Source organism: Lutra lutra, chromosome 10, assembly GCF_902655055.1.
Source record: "Lutra lutra chromosome 10, mLutLut1.2, whole genome shotgun sequence".
NCBI lineage: Eukaryota > Metazoa > Chordata > Mammalia > Carnivora > Mustelidae > Lutra > Lutra lutra.
Genome location: NC_062287.1, coordinates 88,775,134 through 88,795,593, shown reverse-complemented (window position 1 = coordinate 88,795,593; position 20,460 = coordinate 88,775,134). Strand labels below are relative to the sequence as shown.

Sequence of the window (20,460 nt, the reverse complement as noted above, 5' to 3'; positions counted from 1 at the left end):
TTTGGATGTAAGGTAGGCAAATCAACATATTTCAGTAGAAGTTTAAATTTGATTCTGCCTTGAGGTTTAAGAATGAGCCGAGCAACCTATAATTATGATGTCTTGGTGAACTTTTAAGAATGTTAAGGGTGAGTGTAAGAAGGATGTAAAGTTGCTTCATCCTACTACCATGTATGTTCCTTAAAGGCAAGCCCTGCATCTGTGATAATTTTTCTAATTCTCCAATGCCTCTGTACATAGTGGATGATCAGTAAATACTGTTGATTATTTCACATTTAGTTTCTATGCTGAGCACTTTAAGCAAACTAGAATCTTGACTAAGATCACTGCAAGTTCAATGCCCTCCTAATGGTGTGGCAAAGGCTGAGGGCTTTAAAACCCATTTCCAAACATGTTGCTAATTTCCAGATGTTTCAGGAAACAAATAACCCATTCAGCAACAAACTGCCTGTTTTGTTTCTGTTAGTAGTAAAATACAAAGGAAAAATACTTGCGTAAACATACCCATGGTTTCTGTGTTACATTTCTTATTTTGCATTTACTATGGAGATATCCAATATGTCAATTTTATGAGAGCTGTCATTGATGCTGGAATTTCAAGTACTACAATCATTATATAACACAATAAACAGGTTAGGGAAATAATCCAATACTCTTTTGCAGACAAAGAAAAAAATCATCATGGAACTAACTAGGAGAGATGACGAGGCTTTTTTAAAGGACGGACCAACACTTCAAATGATGAAAACCAGCCAAACAACTGAGCTACTCATCAGTTTTTAAAAAGTCAACCCTGACACTATATCCTAATATTTTGCAAAGAATTAAAATAGTCACTTGTTCAAATGTATTTATAGTATCATCATCAGACAAGATTTACTGAGTACACTCTCCAAACACTTTATATCCATTAATCCTTACAATAAGGGAGGTATCATCTCTGTTTTAGAAATAAGGAAACTGAAGCTCCAAAAGATGATTTAGCTAGTAAGTTGCAGAACTGAGACGCAAAGTGAGACCTGTCTTCCTTTGATCACGCATTCTGTCATCTGAGCCACATGGAAACTGATTAAATGACCATCAATTCCATTTACTTAATGGAATTCTAGGAAGTTATTGAAAATTATAAAGGTGAAAATAAAATATATGTTTTATAGTGTATATGAAATGTTATATTAAAAAGATAAAATAAAATTAAATGTACTCTCATTATAACCAGGTAAAATGTGTATATATTTAGATAAACATTATAAAGAACAAATCAATAAGAAATTTTATGATTAGTTGATGGGCTAATGAGTGGTATAGGTTTTTCCTGAAGTAACTGTTTTTAATGAATTGTTTTAAGATTAAAGGAGCTACAGTAATCAAAACAGTGTGGTATTAGTGAAAGAATTGACAAACTGATAAATACAACAGAATAGCGAACACTGAAATAGACCCACATAAATACAATCAACTGATCTTTAAAAAAAAAGAGCAAAGGCAATACAGTACAACATAGACAGTCTTTTCAACAAAGATTCTGGAACAACTGTATCTCCATAGGTAAGAAATGAATCTAGCCACAGACCTACACCCTTCACAAGAATGAATTAGCTGCAATGGACCACAGACATAAACCAAAAGATGCAAAACCATAAAGTTCATAGTTCATGGGAATGGCAACAACTTTTTAGATACAACACCAAAGGTATAATTCATAAAAGAAATAATTGGTAAGATGGCCTTACTAAAATTAAAAACTTCTGCTCTGCCAAAGACACTGACAAGAGAATAAAAAGAAAAGCCATAGACTGGGAGAAAATATTTGTCAGAAATATTTGCCAGAAACCCCTCTGATTATCTAAAATATGCAAAGAACTCTTAAAATTCAAAAACAAGAAAACAAACAATCTGATTTAAAAATGAGCTGAAGGGGAGCCTGGGTTAAGCCTCTGCCTTTGGCTCAGGTCATGATCTCAGGGTCCTGAGATCCAGCCTGGCATCAGGTCTCTGCTCAGCAGGGAGCCTGCTTCCCCGCCTCTCTCTCTCTACGGGCCTCTCTGCCTGCTGGTGATCTCTCTTTCCCCCTCTGTCAAATAAATAAATAAAAATCTTAAAAAACAAAACAAAACAAAACAAAAACGAGCTAACGTTTAACAGACAGCTGACCAAAGAAGATATACAGATGACAAAAAAGGGACATGAACAGATGTTCCACATCGTACATCATCAGGGAAATACAAACTAAAACAACGAGATACCACTACACAGCTGTTAGGATGACCAGAATCTAGAACACTGGCAACACCAAATGCTGACAAGGATGTACAGCAACAGGAACTCACATTCATTGCTACTGGGCACTGAGCACTTTAAAGACATTAGCTGACTTAATCTTTTTGTAACAATCTTTTGAGGTGACTACTTCTATTATCCCATTTCAGAGACAGAGAAACAGAGGCTTTGAGATTAAGATGACTCCACAGGCAAATGGCAGGCTGGCAAAGAAAACCACATCACTTTGATTCCAAAGCCCATTCTCTTAATCATTCTGCTGTACAATATTACACCGCAGCTCCTATATAAAATTTTACAAAGGAGGCCTCCAATAATTGGAATGACTTCTGAGCTTTGCATTAAACAAAATGAGACTGGAGCGCCTGGGTGGCTCAGTGGGTTAAAGCCTCTGCTTTCGGCTGGGGTCATGATCCCAGGGTCCTGGGATGGAGCCCTGCATCGGGCCCTCTGCTCAGCAGGGAGCCTGCTTTCCTTCCTTCTCTCTCTGCCTGCCTCTCTGCCTACTTGTGATCTCTGTCTGTCAAATAAATTTAAAAAAAAAATTTAAAAAAAACGAGACTACTGAAGAGCAGTTCAAAACAAAATGATTGGCATTGGTATTAGTGGTCTCTACTTTAGGAAAAATAATTTACCACTGTATTCCTAATAGTATTATTTAAGTCACAGCAATTATATTTATTCCTTTATATCTTTTTCTAAAATGTTTTTAATTAAAAATATAAATCAGGTTGCAGGCAGATTTTTTTTTTTTTTTGGTCTTTACAAATAGAGGATTGTGTTTCTATTGTTGCTCAGTAAGGAAATAGTTAAATCTTTAGAGTATACCCTGGTGGATATCTCCCTCAACCATCTAAAGACAAGAAAAAAAAGGTCACAGTCAGTTACTCCCGTTAGATCAGTGTTCACTGGAACATCTGTAGGCGCATTTACACACTCTCTTTACTGTGAGCCTCCTGCTTGCCACAGTCAGAGTGGGCAGTCAGTGACTCTTCTCCAAGTGCTGACATTTAATACCTGGTCTAGCGGCAAAGATTCAGAGAGGGGTGAGCAGCCCCTCTGGCCTTCAGGTAGGTCCAAAACCTTCATTTCTACCAAAGCTAAAAGATGGGCACCCACGTTTGTCTACTTTCAGGGAAAGGTGATGCTTCCCTGTGCAGTCTGTTAGTCACAGATGGACTGGGTGTCCAGATCGGGAGGGGATGCTGTAAAATTCGGAAACTATGGGGCTTTCTGGTGTCAAGCTACTGCAAGGATTTAATTCCTGTGGCATCAGAGCCCATGTGCTCATCTTAATACATAAATGTTTCTCTGGCATAAGTGTCAGAAAAAAGACCTAATCCTGGTTTCAGTGCCAGCAAAAAAAAAAAAAAAAAAAAAAAAAAAAAGTCAAATAATATATGCCTGGAACCTGATTAGCTGTGCAAGATAGTGTTAATTCATGGATGGAATGACTACAGTTACATGAGGTTACCTGCTATTTTGGAGTGATCAGGAAAACATGGGCAATACTGATCAGTAAGATTTAATGCCTCTGAGTACAGTACCTTTCTTTGGAAGGAAAAAGAGTTAGTTCAGACACAGGAAACTACAAACCCAGACCTCACACCATTAGTTCTCTTTTGATTCTCAACTATGCCCTAGCTTCACAGTGAATAAATGAAAACCTCCCTGCTGAGGAATGTTAGCATGGGGTTGGGAAAATTGTATAAATTTATTGGTCCTCTATTTCTGTCTTTTAAAAAGAATCTTTCATGTGTCGACTTTGAAACTTCCTTCAGTTGAAGAACAGTATCTTCTTTTTCAAAATCTACCTTTTTTATCTAGCCTATTTAAAGAAAGTAGATTATTTTAGCTCTAGTATAACCTTTCAAAAACTCTTAAAAACCAAGATGTGATTAATATAGTCATATTAAGACCATGGGAAATATACAATAGTCTACTCCAGTGAAAACATATTTAAGTTAATAAAGCAAATTTGAAAAACTAAATAAATATGGCAAAATAATATGAAAACACTTTCAGTGTTTCAATATTTCTGTTTACTCTTTAAATACCTAAGTCATCTGGTCATGGTTTAAAATGGATATTCTAAAAATTAAATGCACAAATACTTAAAGTGTGTCACCAGAGGAAATAATTCATCCTAATAGTAATAAGCCTCACCACTGTTTTTAGGACCCTTAAATCATGAGGTGTACCAAGAGTGGGGCAACAAAAGAAGGACGGTCAGAAATCTTTAGGGACCCAAACTAAGCTACAAAAAAAATGGGTAGTATTTTTTATGCCTTGCCTAAGAAAATGTGTCTGTTAATCTACAGTAATCATGTTTTCACTTATGAGAAGCCAAATTCCCTATGACAACCTTAAAATGAAGCCAATAGGCCACAATGAACACTTTAAAAAAAAAAAAAAAAAAAAAACCCTCGCTGTTTAAAAGCAAGTGCTCTCGGTGTATGTTCATCCCTTGGGATCTGGAATGCATTACTCCTGTATGGCTTGCTCTACATCCCAGTAACAGCCTTCAGAGATGTTTAAAATAAACAGGCTTTGGCTTCAATGCTCACTCCACTGACAAATGGACAACTCTCTGACAATCATCACATATCATGCTAAGTGTAATCACTTATGGTTTTCATTTGAAATTTGAATTGAGGGTTAACAATATTTCCTTTTAATTCCTATGGAGAGCATTTTCTTAGTTCCCAGAAATCTTCTCTTATGTATATTTGGATAGGCCCCAAATAAAGAAAACACCCATGTTATTTTGTAAGTAGGCCAAGTTGCTGAACCTATAAACCACTGTGGTCTAAAGAAGAGACAGGCTTGCTTTTGCTACTTTAGTAATAATGCTTCTCACTCACCATGTCCTCACTTGGTTTAATAACCCACAAGATGAAAAAAAACAAACCCCACAAGATGATTATTAAAATATCACATCTTGAGGAATCTCCTAAGTAAACTAAGTAGAAGAGAACATTTAGCAATTAATTACATCTGATCTACAGAAGTGCTTCAAGGCAAAAGCACCCCCCCCCAAGATGTCATTAAGACTGACCATAGATTCTAAATGGTCCAAGGAATCTTTGCAGGGAGAATAAAAATACAGTGTCAACTAACATTTATTAAATGCTCATTATATGCCAGGCACTGTACTTTGTGACTTACATGTGTTATCCCATTTATCCTTCAAAACAATCCAATGAATATGTACTAATACGATTCCCATTTTACAGGAAAGAAAGAACAGAGGAAAAATAACTTACCCAAGATGGTTACACAGCAACTAAGTTTCAGAGCCCAGATTTGGACTCCGACTTCATAGTCTGCCTATTTAATGAGTGGTTAGAGAAAGGGTAACAGAAGAATAAATGAATTATTTCCTGTTATTTAAATTGAACTCACCACTAGCTCCTCCACTGATATGCTTATCCAATTCTCATGTTATTTAAATTGAACTCACCACTAGCTCCTCCACTGATATGCTTATCCAATTCTCATTAGTCAAAAAAATTAATCAGTCCAAACCCACGGACCAGATCCCAGATCCTAACTCCATTCTAACCATCTCCAACGTTATATCATCTGCCGTGACTGCAGGTAATTGTGTACTAACAACCTTACTTTTGATAAGTTAAAGCATAATTATAAAAACTATGACAGTGTGCAAAGCCCTGTTCTAAGTGCTTTACATGTATTAATTTACTAACCATAACTAACCCCGACCAAGGACATAGGTAATTACCTCATGTTACAGATGAGGAAATTGAGACAGTGGGACATAAAATTACAAGTTCATAGCGTTAGTCAGTCGTGAGAGACAGGATTTGAATCCAGTCCATCAGCTTGCAGAGTCCAGACTCTGCAGTACTGAGAGCCATATTCAGAGACACTGTTTCAAACTGTTTTTGAAGCATATTAACAATTTACTCTTAACAGTCAGGAATCTGTACTATTTTGTTTCCTCTAACCTGTGGTGTCTAGGACTTCACTTTTGCAAACAGGGAGCATATTACTAAAGCTCCTGGAATCTCTAAAGGTAAGTAACAGTAATAAAATAAAAATTTATCAGGTTTACTTCATCTACTAAATATCTTTTGAAAAGTACTATAATACTAGTATTAATCCTGAATAATTCTGGCACCTCTCTGCTTGGCGCCTGCTTAGTACTGAGTTACTTAAGAATTATTTCAGGGGCACCTGAGTGGCTCAGTGGGTTAAAGCCTCTGCCTTTGGCTCAGGTCATGATCCCGCATTGGGCTCTCTGCTCAGCAGGGAGTCTGCTTCCCTTCCTCTCTCTCTCTGCCTACCTCTCTGCTTACTTGTGATCTCTGTCTGTCAAATTAAAAAAAAAAAAAAAAAAAAAAGAATTATTTCAAATGTCTTGGGCTGGAGAGAGAAATCTGAAATAACAGCCACTATTTTTTTCCAAGAGAGAGAGTGGAGAGGGAAGAGGAGAGAGAATGGAGGAGGGAGGGAGGTGTTTAGGAATCTTCTCTGCTTCGCTAAAAGAATCCTAAACACCGGAGCAAGAGCGACTGAGGAAAACAAGGAGCCTTAGCAAGGCGTGACGCTTGCTAAAATTGAATTACAGTGTTTCCATTACTAAACCATTATCTGGTCATTTCTACCCTGCACTCCAGGTATTCACAGGCTGATACCTGGCTTCCGTAAAATAGTCAGTCACAACTTTTGTGACCTCCGTGTCCCCCTCGTCCTCCCCCACCCCCCGTCCCAGCAACCTAGGGACACTCAGAGGCGCAACTGAGTCCAGTCCCCCAAAGCGTCCCGGCGGGAGGAGTCTGAAAGACGCCTCGGCCGGGGCGTCCCTTCAGGTTGCGGTTTCCAGGCAACCCCACTGGAGCCAGAAGCTTAAGAGGCCCCGGAGAGGAACCGGCAACACCCGGCAGCGGGCTGCCTGACGCCCCTCCTGGGGTTGCGGCCTTCCGGGAACCCGGATGTTGGGTGTGCGTCGGCCACTCTCACCTCCCATTCCCTAGTTTTCCGCTTTGGCTCCCATCTAGTCACTTCGCACTTTGAGCGTCTTTATTCAGAGAGGCATCCTAGGAGCCTCCTCTCCTGTAGCAACAAAAACAATCGTAGCTACGTAGCCCAAGGAGAACGGATTCCTGGGAAATGTAGTTCTTTCTGCCAACAAGCGGTGAATCTGTGATGGGGGGGCGGGAAAGGACTACAATTCCCAGAACTCTAAGGGAGAATAGTCCATGTCTAAAACATGTCCCAGTTGCTTGGATCCTATTAGGAAGGGAGGTTCTGTGGCTCTGTGCTTCTAGCTGCCTGGGTTTTGCTAGTCCCACTATAAGCTTGTGGAAGAAAAAAAAAATTTTTTTTTTAACAAGCTTAACATGTGAGGTGATCCAAACATAGTGATTTGTTTGACGAGATATATGTCTTTTTTTTTTAATTCTTTCAGATAAAAGATCTCCACAGGATCAGAAAAATATGTCATTACAGATGGTAACAGTCAGTAATAACATGGCCTTAATTCAACCAGGCTTCTCACTAATCAATTTTGATGGGCAAGTTTTCTTCTTTGGCCAAAAAGGCTGGCCAAAGAGGTCCTGCCCCACTGGAGTTTTCCACTTTGATGTAAAGCATAACCATCTCAAACTGAAGCCTGTCGTTTTCTCTAAGGATTCCTGCTACCTTCCTCCTCTTCGTTACCCGGCCACTTGCATATTCAGAAGCGGCGTAGAGTCTGAAAAGCAGCAGTACATCATCCATGGAGGGAAAACACCAAACAATGAGCTTTCAGATAAGATTTATGTCATGTCCATTGTTGGCAAGAACAACAAAAAGGTTACTTTTCGCTGCACAGAGAAAGACTTGGTGGGAGATGTTCCTGAAGCCAGATACGGTCATTCGATTGATGTGGTGTATAGTCGAGGGAAAAGTATGGGTGTTCTCTTTGGAGGACGGTCGTACATTCCGTCTGCCCAAAGAACCACGGAAAAATGGAATAGTGTAGCTGACTGTCTGCCCCATGTTTTCTTGGTGGATTTTGAATTTGGGTGCTCTACATCATACCTACTTCCAGAACTTCAGGATGGGCTGTCTTTTCATGTTTCCATTGCCAGAAATGATACCATTTATATTTTAGGAGGACATTCACTTGCCAATAACATCCGCCCTGCCAACCTATACAGAATAAAGGTTGATCTCCCACTGGGTAGCCCAGCTGTGAATTGCACAGTCTTGCCAGGAGGAATCTCTGTCTCCAGTGCAATCCTGACTCAAACAAACAGTGATGAATTTGTTATTGTTGGTGGCTATCAGCTTGAAAATCAAAAGAGAATGATATGCAACATCGTCTCTTTGGAGGACAATAAGATAGACATTCGCGAGATGGAGACCCCAGATTGGACCCCAGATATTAAGCACAGCAAGATCTGGTTTGGGAGCAATATGGGAAATGGAACTGTATTCCTCTGCATACCAGGAGACAATAAACAGGCTACTTCAGAAGCTTTCTATTTCTATATGTTGAAATGTGCTGAAGACGATGTGAATGAAGATCAGAAAACACTCACGAATAGTCAGACATCAACAGAAGACCCAGGGGACTCCACTCCCTTTGAAGACTCAGAAGAATTTTGTTTCAGTGCAGAAGCATGTAGTTTTGATGGTGACGATGAGTTTGACACCTACAATGAAGACGATGAGGAAGATGAGTCTGAGACAGGCTACTGGATTACATGCTGCCCTACTTGCGATGTGGATATCAACACTTGGGTACCATTTTATTCAACTGAGCTCAACAAACCTGCCATGATCTACTGCTCTCATGGAGATGGGCACTGGGTCCATGCCCAGTGCATGGATCTGGCAGAACGCACGCTCATTCAACTGTCAGAAGGAAGCAACAAATATTACTGCAATGAGCACGTGAAGATAGCAAGAGCACTGCAAACCCCCAAAAGAGTCCTACCCTTAAAAAAGCCTCCACTGAAATCTCTCCACAAAAAAGGTTCTGGGAAAATTATTACTCCTGCCAAGAAATCTTTTCTTAGAAGGCTGTTTGATTAGTTTCACAAAAGCCTTTCAAATTCACATGCATCAAAATTTTAAACCTATTTTAAAGAATCATAACAATGATGAAAATTATATTTCTATTTTTTTAATTGAAAATGTCTGTTTTTTTTTTTCAGTTTTATGAATTAAGTGCCAAGGAAAAGTGCTCATAATACAATGCCAAATACTTGAAACTCACTTACTCAAAGATATCTTAAATGAGAATTTCTAACCTGAATTTTTTCATCCAGGGAATCTTAAATCAGAAGCAGTAATAATAATCAAGATATACTTATATCCCACACAGGATTTTTGGTTACAAGTAAGCTATAGGGTACTTAAGATGAAGTTAAACGGTTCAAGAAACTAACACCCAAAGGAATTGAATGAATTATTTTGCACAATATAACAATTTGGTGGTTGGCCAAAAATTAAAACCAAAATCACTTATATCCCACGCTAGTGCTCTTTGTACACCTCTAACTGTAAACTGACCTCTTAGTTATGCCTGTGAACAGAAGAAGGTCCCTATAGCTTATGTAAACTATAAGACAGACAGTCTCCATTGACATGAAGGAAGAGAAAGGCATCTACAGCAAGTTTGTTACATTTTATCAAGTTACCTGCATGAACTTTCTTCAGAGGATCCCCTCACCATCTGGTGCATGGAAGATGAACCAAGGCCAGTCACTTGAACAAATTCTTTTTGAGAGATTTAATGAAAACTGAAGTCCACTGCTACTTAGAATTCTGGGAAAAGAGAATAAAAGTGAGAGCACACTAAGAAAGGACCACTAATTAAATCTCATAAAGAACAACAGTATTATTTCCCCCAAATAAAAAAAGTTCAAAGGATTTTCTAAAGATGATTTTAAATGGGGAAAAACAAAATTGTGTGTGTATGCGTCTAGTTGATATGTGGAGTTTGCTGCCAATGAAAATTATAAAATCAATGAGCTTATAATGGTTCATTTAGATACTTTCTAGAAAGAAAATTAAAAAGACTTCATTTTGAGGGTCCAAGACATCAACTGATAATCAGATGACCTTAGAGAAATGTCGTTCCTTTTGGAGTATTTTTCTGGCAGAGCCTCTCACCTTATCCTAAGAGCTGAAGCCGTGGCTTCTTATTCATCAGTCTTCACTGAAAGTCCACAGTGTATGTGTGAATTACTATGGCCAGATTTAGGGGAATCGTGACCATATAGGAGATAAACCCCCGGAACACAAGTTCATCTGCACCAGTTCCATGTGTTAGATACTAAAAGTAATTTGGATAAATTAAATCACGTTCAGTTCATTTTAGTAATGTTGCTTAATGAATATTCCTTTTGAACCATTTATTATACCACTGTTTCATTTTTTGTTGTTTTTGTCACCTATGTAAAACTAATAGAACATTAAAATGTCTTCCATTGGTATTGATTTCCTCCTGTTATTAATTCTCCCAATTAGAGACAAAATTTTACTATTTCATTTTCTCAGGATCACTCTATTTCATTTCTTTTTTTCTGTTAATAGGAAGTGGTAGATGTTAAAACTGAAATAACCTTCATAGAGTACAAAAGAGTTACTTCCTCAAGAGGTAGATACATTCTATTATCTTGACTTGTCTATAGTGACTAAGAGCTTAAAGAATTATTACCACATTTGTTTTGTAGTCAGTGAGATGAAGATATGATAACCAAGTGATTTAATTCTGAACTCACTGGGTTCTGTAGTTAAACTCAGATCCCACCAGCATAGATTCTTCTGTGGTGTGTGTGTGTGTGTGTGTGTGTGTGTGTGTGTGTGTGGTATACAAATGTATGTTACAAAAGCAAGTACTTTGGTTTTGCTTACCATCTATTTGAGTAAAAATAGGTCTTTTTAAGTCACCTCACCAGTGAGTCCATCAGATGTGACATTAAAGATAATGAGACTTCTGTTCTAATAATCATATGCAAACATTCAACTGAATCACATTAGAAGAGTACTCACTTCAGTGATGTACTGCTTTTGCTTAAAACATTTCTCTATTTTTTTTAGATTTTATTTATTTCTTTGAGAGAGAGAGCATGTGAGAGTGAGTGGGAGGAGTAGAAGAGGAGAGAGAAAGAATCTGAAGGAGATTCCACATGGAGCACAGAGCCCAATGTGGGGTTCAGTCCCACGACTGCCATGAGATCATGACCTAAGCTGAAACCAAGAGTTCAACCAAGGTCAAGCAAGTTGAGCTTAATCAACTAAGCCATCCAGGCGCCCCATAGTTAAAACATTTCTAGGACTCACATTTCATTCACCTTCAGGGCTATGGTTCATTTCTCTCTCTCTCTCTTTTTTTTAAGGTTTTATTTTTTTATTTGACAGAGAGATAGAGAGAGAGCACATGTAGGCAGAGTGGCAGTCAGAGGGAGACGGAGAAGCGGGCTCTCCACTAAGCAGGGAGCTCAAGGTGAGGCTCAATCCCAGGACCCTGGGATCATGACCTGAGCGGAAGGCAGATGCTTAGCCAACTGAGCCACCCAGATGCTTTTCTTTGAAGAAATTTCTTTGGTTCATTTCTTTGAAGAAATTTAACAACTGCCCCTCTCCCACCATTAGAGATGGAATTGGTTTCTGGAAACAGACAAACATCATCCAAAGCCTAGTAGGGTCTAATGCTCAGTATTATATTACCACTTAAGATAAAAAAAAAAAAAAGAAATTCTGAGTACAAGCTACAAGATGGGCTTTCTGATAGGGCACATAAATAAGTTCTAAAGATAAGTCTGGAAATGGTTTACGCAGAATAGTATCAATAAATAAGTATAGGGCTTTCCAAGGTGATCATTTTAGTCTACAAGTACAAGTGAATTTAATGTGTCAGGAGGAAGGGAAGTGTAAGGAAAAGAAATAGGCTAAAGGCCCTGGGGTGAGGTGAAGGTCATCACCTTTGAGCAACAGAAATGTCAGTCTGGCTAAAACATAGTAAACAAGGGGAGTATGGAATGTCCTGAGCCTAAAGAGAGAAGCAAGGGCCAGCCCCCTGTGGTTTTCCTTAGTAAAACAAAGTCACATGCAACTTCATTCACAGTATTTGCCCTGTGCCCTGTACCTCCTGTTTCACTACTTCTTTCACTACTTTCTTTCTTTCATTGTGCTCAATCTCTAGAAATGCTAAACTGATAACATTTCTAGTGAGAACCCCTATTGTCTCAGTACTCGGGGGTTTTTGACAAACCCATCCTCTCTGCTAGGCATACCTTTCCTCTTGTGCTTAATCACTCCGGCTAATATTTAGTCCAGCTGGCCCATTCCTGCCCACTCCACATCTCAGTTCAGATGCCTGCTCCCCGGGAAGACTGCTTTGAACCCCATCACCTCCTTGAGGGCTCTAGCAAATCTCTGCTTATATACTCAGAAGTACAAGAAACAAAACTGTATTTTTCTGCAACTTACATTGTATTATGCATCCTTTTTATTGTGGGTTGGAAATTAAATTTCGATAAATTTAGGGTCCTCCCTCTTCACCCAACTTTTTTTCTGAGTTCCAGGGAGAAACATAATGCCTGGTTGCCAGGAGTAGGAGTGAGTGGGGGTGAAGCATCTCGTTCTTAAGGTCATCATCCTTCTCACTAGCTTCCACTACAACCTCCATGCTCCCACGGGGCCTGAGGATATCAGCTTAATGATGACTCCTGAGTTGTATATCAGCCTTAACCACAGGAAATCATTAGATCTAGTTCTCCCTTAGCTGCTTTTGGGTCCCTCCCTAGTGGGCTCACATGATAAGGAGATCATTCTGCCCCTTCCTCTCCAAGCGTGGTCACAGTTCTCTCTGTGAGGCCACCTAGGACTCAGCTGTTTTTGTACCACTCTTGAGCATTTCGTGATAAATTTAGATTGAATAAGCAGCCATTCTAATCTACAGTGACAAGAATTCCACATTATGGGGGCACCTGGGTGGCTCAGTGGATTAAGCCGCTGCCTTTGGCTCGGGTCGTGATCTCAGTGTCCTGGGATCGAGTCCCGCATCGGGCTCCCTGCCTAGCAGGGTGCCTGCTTCCCTCTCTCTCTCTCTCTCTGTCTGCCTCTCCGTCTACTTGTGATCTCTCTCTGTCAAATAAATAAATAAAATCTTAAAAAAAAAAAAAGAATTCCACATTATGTATATGCCACCAAATTCCACTCTAGTATAGAACATTGCCTTTTGACTTGGAATGTACCATAAATGATATCACATTTCCCCAAACCTACTTCTGTCAGGAAACATCTAATAAAGCACATTTATTACTAAGAGAGCTAACAGCTCATTCTGTCTCTAGATATTAACCCGTAAACATGTATTGGTTTACATATAATTTTTAGAATAAAAAGGAAAATGCAGGCTCTGTGGATCCCCTGTTTCCTCCAGGATCATGACCTAAGCCCAAGGCAGACGTTTAACCAACTGAGCCATTCGGGTCTCCCTCATCGGCCTTTTAAAAGGGTTATGGGGTCCTCCAGATTTGTAGCTGACTGGCAGAAGTATGGTAGACTGGGCACCTCATTTATGGCTGGTATCAAGGTGGGGGGCAGTCTTATGGGACTGAGCCGTTCACCTGGGAGTCTAGGCTAACTTTGGATAGTTAATGTCGTAATTGAATGGACTTATGGGACATCCAGTTGGTATTAGAGAATTGGAGAATTGATCACTGTGGGTAAAAACATATCAATGAACTTCTCAAAGACAAAAATGGAAAGATATGTAACAGACCTCAAGGTATTTATTTAGACCTTGATCAGACCTTAGGATAAAAATACACATACTTGGCCTGCAAGTAACTCAGTGTGTATTTTGTAAGGGCAGAGATACATTGTCACTATCAGGAGGGGGAAAAGGATTGTATAGAAGCCAAGGAGAAAAGGAACTTCCCACAAAGAAGAAGAAAAACTGTCATGGGAAAAAATGCTAAATTCATGAAAAGATGATGGTACAGCCAAACCTTCCTTCCTGTTCTCCTGCCTAGGGCTGGCCACAGTTGTCTGAGGGAGTGAGATATGTGAATTAGCAGGCCATGTATAATTGACATTAAAAAAAAAAGTTTGAAATTACTACTTTGTCATTTAAATATATATGCATGACCCTCCTCAATCTTGGATAAATCCCCTCACAGTTAGACCTTCTGAAAGCATTTCACTCGTGTCCCATCCCTGACTTGGCATGGATGACATCCATTGTCTGCTTAAAACTCTTCAAAGATTTCCATTTGCACTGGGTAGGGTTCAAAGTCTTCTCCCAGCCGTCCCGTCCTGCATAACGAGGTCTCTGCCTGATTCTCCAGACACGCAACTGCTTTCCTGCCTTCACGCCTTCTGCCCCTGCCAGAGGGAACTTTCTTCTGTTCCTAGACCCCACTGATTGCTCTTCAGCTCAGAGCCTTCCCACAGGCTAAGTCGGCTCCAGGTCGATCCCTCCTCATCTGCCCCCACCTCACTCCCTCTACCCATCTCTCCTTCAAGGTTCCTTCTTCCTAGACACTTTCTCTGATCCCCCAGTTTAAATTCCATTGTCCTACTGTACTCAGATTGTACTCAGTACTTTTTCTTCCTAACACCTACTAGAGTGTGTTGTGATGCATTTATTAGGCTTACTGTGGTTTTAATTTCTACTTCCACCTAGTTCTTTGTGAGCAGAAACTATGTTGTTCACCACTGTATGTCCAGTGCCAAGCACACACTGCCTGTCACAGAAGACATCCTATACATATTTCTTTAAAATATGGACTGAGGGGCTCCAGGGTGCCTGGGTGGCTCTGTTGGTTAAGTGTCTGACTCTTGATTTAAGCTCAGATCATGATCTCAGGGTCGTGAGACGGAGCTCCTTGTCGGCTCTGCACTGGGTGTGGAGTCTGCTTGAGATTCTCTCTCCCTCTGACCTACCCCCCACTCACACACACACTCTCTCTCTCTAAAAAAATAAAAATAAAATAAAGGCTGAAGTAGTTAGAAAGGGTACCAGGAACAATATAGAACTTAGCTGGGCCTTAAAGGTCAAAGAGATGCCTCCTTCTCAAATGCGGTGGTAACATTCAAATACTTGGTGAAAGGACACAAACTTTCAATGATAAGATGAGAAAGTTCTCAGGATCTAAAGAACAGCGTCATGACTACAGCTGATAATACTGTATTATGCACTTGACATTCAATAGAGTAGATCTTAAACACCCTCGCCGCACCCAAATAAAAGGTAATGATGGGAGAGGATGTATCAGTTAGATTATGGTAAATATTTTACAATGCATATCAAATCATTATGTCATACATGTGATATACAATTCTGTTTGTCAATTATGTCTCAATGGAAATGGAAAAAAAGATAAAACAAGGCAAGGATAACAGTTAAAAGAGAAACCAAGCCAAGAAAACAGTGCGGGAGCAGTCCTGAAGGCTCCCTGAGGTGCTGGGATTAACCTGTTACTTGCTGGATCTTGAGTTCCTAGAGGATGGGGCAGGCTGCCAGAATGGGAAAGGTCCTGGGGCCTTCGGAACACAAGCTATTTGCCTACAAGTACAAACATATTTCAGTATTTTAAAAACTGGCACGGTGGCACAGAAGCACCAGGTTGAATCGCTGTTCTGAGCAGGAGAGAGCTGAGAGCTCTCCAGCAAAGGTGGTGCTGAGATGCTTGAAAACTCATGGTTGACAAGGAGGCCACCCAGTCATGTGACGGTAAGGCAGGCAGGACTGGATGGGGAAACTGGAGCAGTGGCTCTGCCCCCACGCAGGCTTAGCTGAGCTTCAGTGACCACGCACACAACAGGGAGGATCCATGAGAAAACCAATGGCAATTCCTTTGACCCTGTTTGCTAAGGGGCAGATGTTGTTGTTTTAGTAGTAGTAGTATCACCGTCATCATTGCCATCGGGAACACCACTGGACAAAAGAACCTGGGATCCAACTCTGTACTGCCACTATCTCTGTGACCATGGACAAGTCAACCACTCTGATCAAAATTTTGAGTATATGAAAAATGTGAATTTTCTGGGCAACAGGCCCATATTTTTATCAGATTCTCAAAAAGAGTCAGAAACTACTGATTTTCAGGGTACCTGGGTGGCTCATTAGGTTAAGCGTCTGTCTTCAGTCATGATCCTAGGATGTTTTTTTCTTTTTTTAAGATTTTATTTATTTGTCAGAGAGAGAGAGAGAGAGCACAAGCAGGAGGAGTGGCAGGCAGAGAGAGATGTAGGCTCCCTGCTGAGTAAGGAGCCCCATGTGGGTCTGAGCCAAAGGCAGACACTTAACCATCTGAGCCACCCAGGTGCCCCAATAAATAAAATCTTTAAAAAAAAAAAAAAACAACTATTGATTTTCAAATTCTACATTTTCTTTTCTTTTTTTTCTTTTTTAAGATTTTATTTATTTGACAGAGAGAGACACAGTGAGAGAAGGAACACAAACAGTGGAAGTGGAGAGGGAGAAGCAGGTTTCCTGCCAAGCAGGGAGCCCAATGTGGGGCTCGATCCCAGGACCCTGGGATCATGACCTGAGCCAAAGGCAGATGCTTAACGACTGAGCCACTCGGGAGCCCCTAAATTCTACATTTTCGAAAAGCTTACTACTCACTTCAAATATCCAGAAACAAATGGTCTCAGCTGATATTAGGGTAAATGATATCTATTAATCACTATTCTGTTGCCCTTTATTCTAAAGGCCACCAAATTTATTTTGTATTTCCCTCAGGAAATATGCGTTACTTCATTTTTTCAAACGTTGCACTCAAGAGTATTATTTGAATATAAATCACAAGACACACTTATTTCCAAATTTTAAACCTTTATTTCGAATACTTAAGCATAAAATTGTTAACAATAACCATAATATTAATAAGAAGAAAAAATATTAAAATATGAAAGTTTAAGTACTGAAACACATACTTTATTTAATTTCAAAACATTTGACATGGAAACACAGGTCACCAACATCAAATAAATTCCATTGCATCCTGGCACCTGAACTTTCCCTAAAACACAAAAAAGAAGGCTCTCAGGAGCCATTAAACAAACTTTATGATTATTTGTTAAGAAAACAAACCGTAGGGCGGTTCTGTACAAAAATCTTACCAAAAATGATTTCCAAGGTGTATTTATGTAGATTACTATAGTTAAAGAAAAAAATAATAATAATAAAAGAGAACAAAATATCCACCCTTACTTAAAATGTCTTAACAGTACAAGAATGGAGCATCGCTCATACAAAAACTGAAGAGACATACATTGTCCACACTCAGAAATCCCTTGCATCACTTGGTGATTTGCTCCTCCCAGACACCACTGGTGCCGTCTCCTGCAGAATTTGAATTCTGTTTGATATAATGCAAGACCTGCATACTCAACCAACAAAATCTTTATCTTCATGTATATTGTGTGAAAACAAATTGAGGCAAAACTGAATTCCAGCTCACCTGGAAAAAGGTATCTTTTCTCCTGCTCTGGCATCTCAGTGCTTGTTTATGAATCCCAGAGCCCTTTCTGACCTCCCCTGGACCATTCCTCAGTTTTCATCCACCATTATACTGGTCCCTGCAGTGTGCCTCCATGGGTTGGCAGGAAAACTTGTAGAATCAGGTTTCACGGGAGGAAAATGCATTGTCTTTCTGAAGCCCCAGTCTATGCTCCAAAAAAAAAAAAAAAAAAAAAAAAAAAGCTCTATCTTGTGTGGTTAATTTCCCTGGAGTATGTGACCACATTTACAATGGGCATTGTCAAAAATAAAACCTGAGAATAAAACCAGGCTTTGGATATCGCAATCTCAACAAGGAGGGCTAACACAACCCTAGGCAGCATTTCGACATCCTGAAATGTCTGCGGCCAGATGTTCCTGGGGCTTATCAAAACGGCATTTAAGAGATTATTGCAAAGGTTGTTTTATAAATCATACGGTGGGCCATATGCATTCAAAATAGTTCCTACAATGCTAGAAAAGGAGAATTTAATACCGGAAAGTATTTACAGTGCTACCAATCAAGCAACAGAGTGGAAACGGGGCAGGGGGGGTGCGGTGGTGGTCTACAAATAACCAGCACCAGCATGCTTTGGGAAATGAGTGATCACATGAATTTAGCTGTTTATTAGTGCAGAGACATGCTGTAAGGATTAAATGAGAGGAAAGGAAGGGGTGGCCCAGAAGCCCATAAGTTTGCCAAATACAAAACTTGACATTTTTGAGAAAAATACAATTAAAATGTGTATATATTTTTGACAACTAAATTACAAATGTCTTTGTAATTTCTATATATGTTGTATATAAAAAGCAAGGAAAACTGCTGTATTTTTTAATGGAAAATGGGGGGTTCAATCCCTGCAAAAGCACCAAATGCATATCATTTAGGATAACGCCTCTGACACACGTTTGACAACTAAATTACACAGCTCTTTGATATACTGTGTATGAATAGTGGCAATTATGGCCAATAAAATCAAAGAAAGAAAAAAAAACTAATTAACACTAACATGTCATTATGACTCACTAGCATATAAAATCCTATGCTTGCTCTAAATTGCCAGCAATTGGCAATTCCCAAATTTCTAAGGATGAAGACAATAGTTTCCAAATAACTGGAGACACCCTAGATTTTGGGGGGCTCTCAGGAGCTTTCCCATCACTTTCTCCTATCAAAAGGCCCAAAGCACAATAATGACTTATCAAACCCACCATCCCCACTCCCAAGAATTGTAAACTGCAGTGATTAGTTTGGAATCCTAAGCGAATTATGACACTGCCTTATTAAAAAAAAAAAAAAAAAAGATGGTGGTTAATTTTTTTAGTAGAAAGAGTATGGAATTTGGAGACAAAGGGCCTGAGTTCAAATTCCAGATTAGACATTTATTATCACTGTAACTTTGGACAGATTATTTAACCCTCCCTCAAGTGGGAATAGTAACAATGTCTACCCTCACAGAGTTGTTGTGAGGAGAAACAAAGCAAAATGAATGTGGAAATATTTAAAAATGAGGAAAAAAAACACTCTACAAATGTTAACTCTTCCTCTGTGCTATGAACAGGCTTCGTCTAAATTTAGCAGGTGAGAAAAGTACAAAAGTATCCTGCTCCAAAAATCTGAATGCACTGAAAGTAAACTGATCTTAATAGAAAGAGTAACACACTTCAGAGGGAAAGACTCCATGAAATTTGGATTTAGTAAAACTGACCCAGGTTTCACATGGAAAAAAATCTGGCAGAAATTTTCGGTAAGACATTAAACCTGTTTTTACACAGTGAGTCAACCCAGATCTTAAAAGCCTCTGTGGCTTTAAGATTCTATACGAGCATCAGAGATGCTAAATTAATTGAAATTAAAAAGCAAAAATAAAAATCAAACTTGGCTACCGACAGCTAAGTAAAAATGAATTATCAGAAGACTTAATAAATAACTGTAGATAACAGTTTTATTCTTCTAACTTTATTACTGAAAAAATTCATAGTCACAGATGACCTCCTAAACTCTTAAGGTCACTCCATGGTGATATCATTGAAACCCAAAAGAGGGCTGACTTTCCAAAATTTTCCTGGATGTAGGGTATTTCTGCATAAACGTACCAAGTGAGAAAACACACTGAGGCACTCTGCAAAGGCCATCAGGTCATACAAGTGTTGTAAGATGTTCTTACTAGAGAAATCTGAAAAGCTTTTAAAGATTTTTTAATCTTGTGGCATAAGCCCAGATCTGCAAAATTTACAAAATAAAGAATTCTCCAGAAATGGCATAAAAAAAAACCATGTATATCTCAATACAAAGTATAATAAATTGAAGGGGTAGAGAATGAAAACCACAAAACAAATTCCTTTCCTGGCTTCCTGGGCTGTTCTTTGACAACCATGGCTATGATTTTCCATGTCACTCAGTCACACACCATGCACATCTTTGTTCATCTCTGGTCCCCTGCAGTTACTCCTGTTCTGAGTTACTGAGCTTTCAAATAACTGATTTCTCCTGTCGCTTTTCTGAACTCCCTAAACGGCTCCAGCAATCAGCTCATCAGTTATCCATTTCTGACATGCATGTAGCACCACGGGCCTCTCCCGTCTACCACTGCCTGGGTGGTGAAACCCTACACACAGGACTGAAGCGTGCGAGGAGGGGGTCTCAGTGCAACCCAGAGGAAAACTGATTTGCAAAACCAACTCAAAAGCAGCTACCCTCC

General features: G+C 39.4%; 2 protein-coding genes across 6 annotated transcripts in view; one reads left to right on the top strand and one right to left on the bottom strand.

Annotated features, from left to right (window-relative positions):
• Window positions 1-7,417, bottom strand: part of IFTAP (intraflagellar transport associated protein) — a 68,651-nt gene extending 61,234 nt beyond the window's left edge. For 3 of the 5 annotated variants that reach the window (XM_047693203.1, XM_047693202.1, XM_047693204.1), the window contains exon 1: window positions 7,267-7,417. The gene's annotated coding sequence lies outside the window, so the exon portion shown is untranslated. Of the gene's footprint in view, window positions 1-3,754; window positions 3,832-7,266 lie in introns of all 5 variants that reach the window. The other 2 variants (XM_047693201.1, XM_047693200.1) reach the window with 2 other exon arrangements.
• Window positions 3,182-9,369, top strand: RAG2 (recombination activating 2). Its single transcript, XM_047693199.1, has 2 exons — window positions 3,182-3,350; window positions 7,715-9,369. Exon 2 carries the CDS (start codon window positions 7,744-7,746, stop codon window positions 9,325-9,327), a length of 1,584 nt encoding a protein of 527 aa, XP_047549155.1. The 5' UTR covers window positions 3,182-3,350; window positions 7,715-7,743; the 3' UTR covers window positions 9,328-9,369.
• Window positions 9,370-20,460: the final 11,091 nt, after the last annotated feature.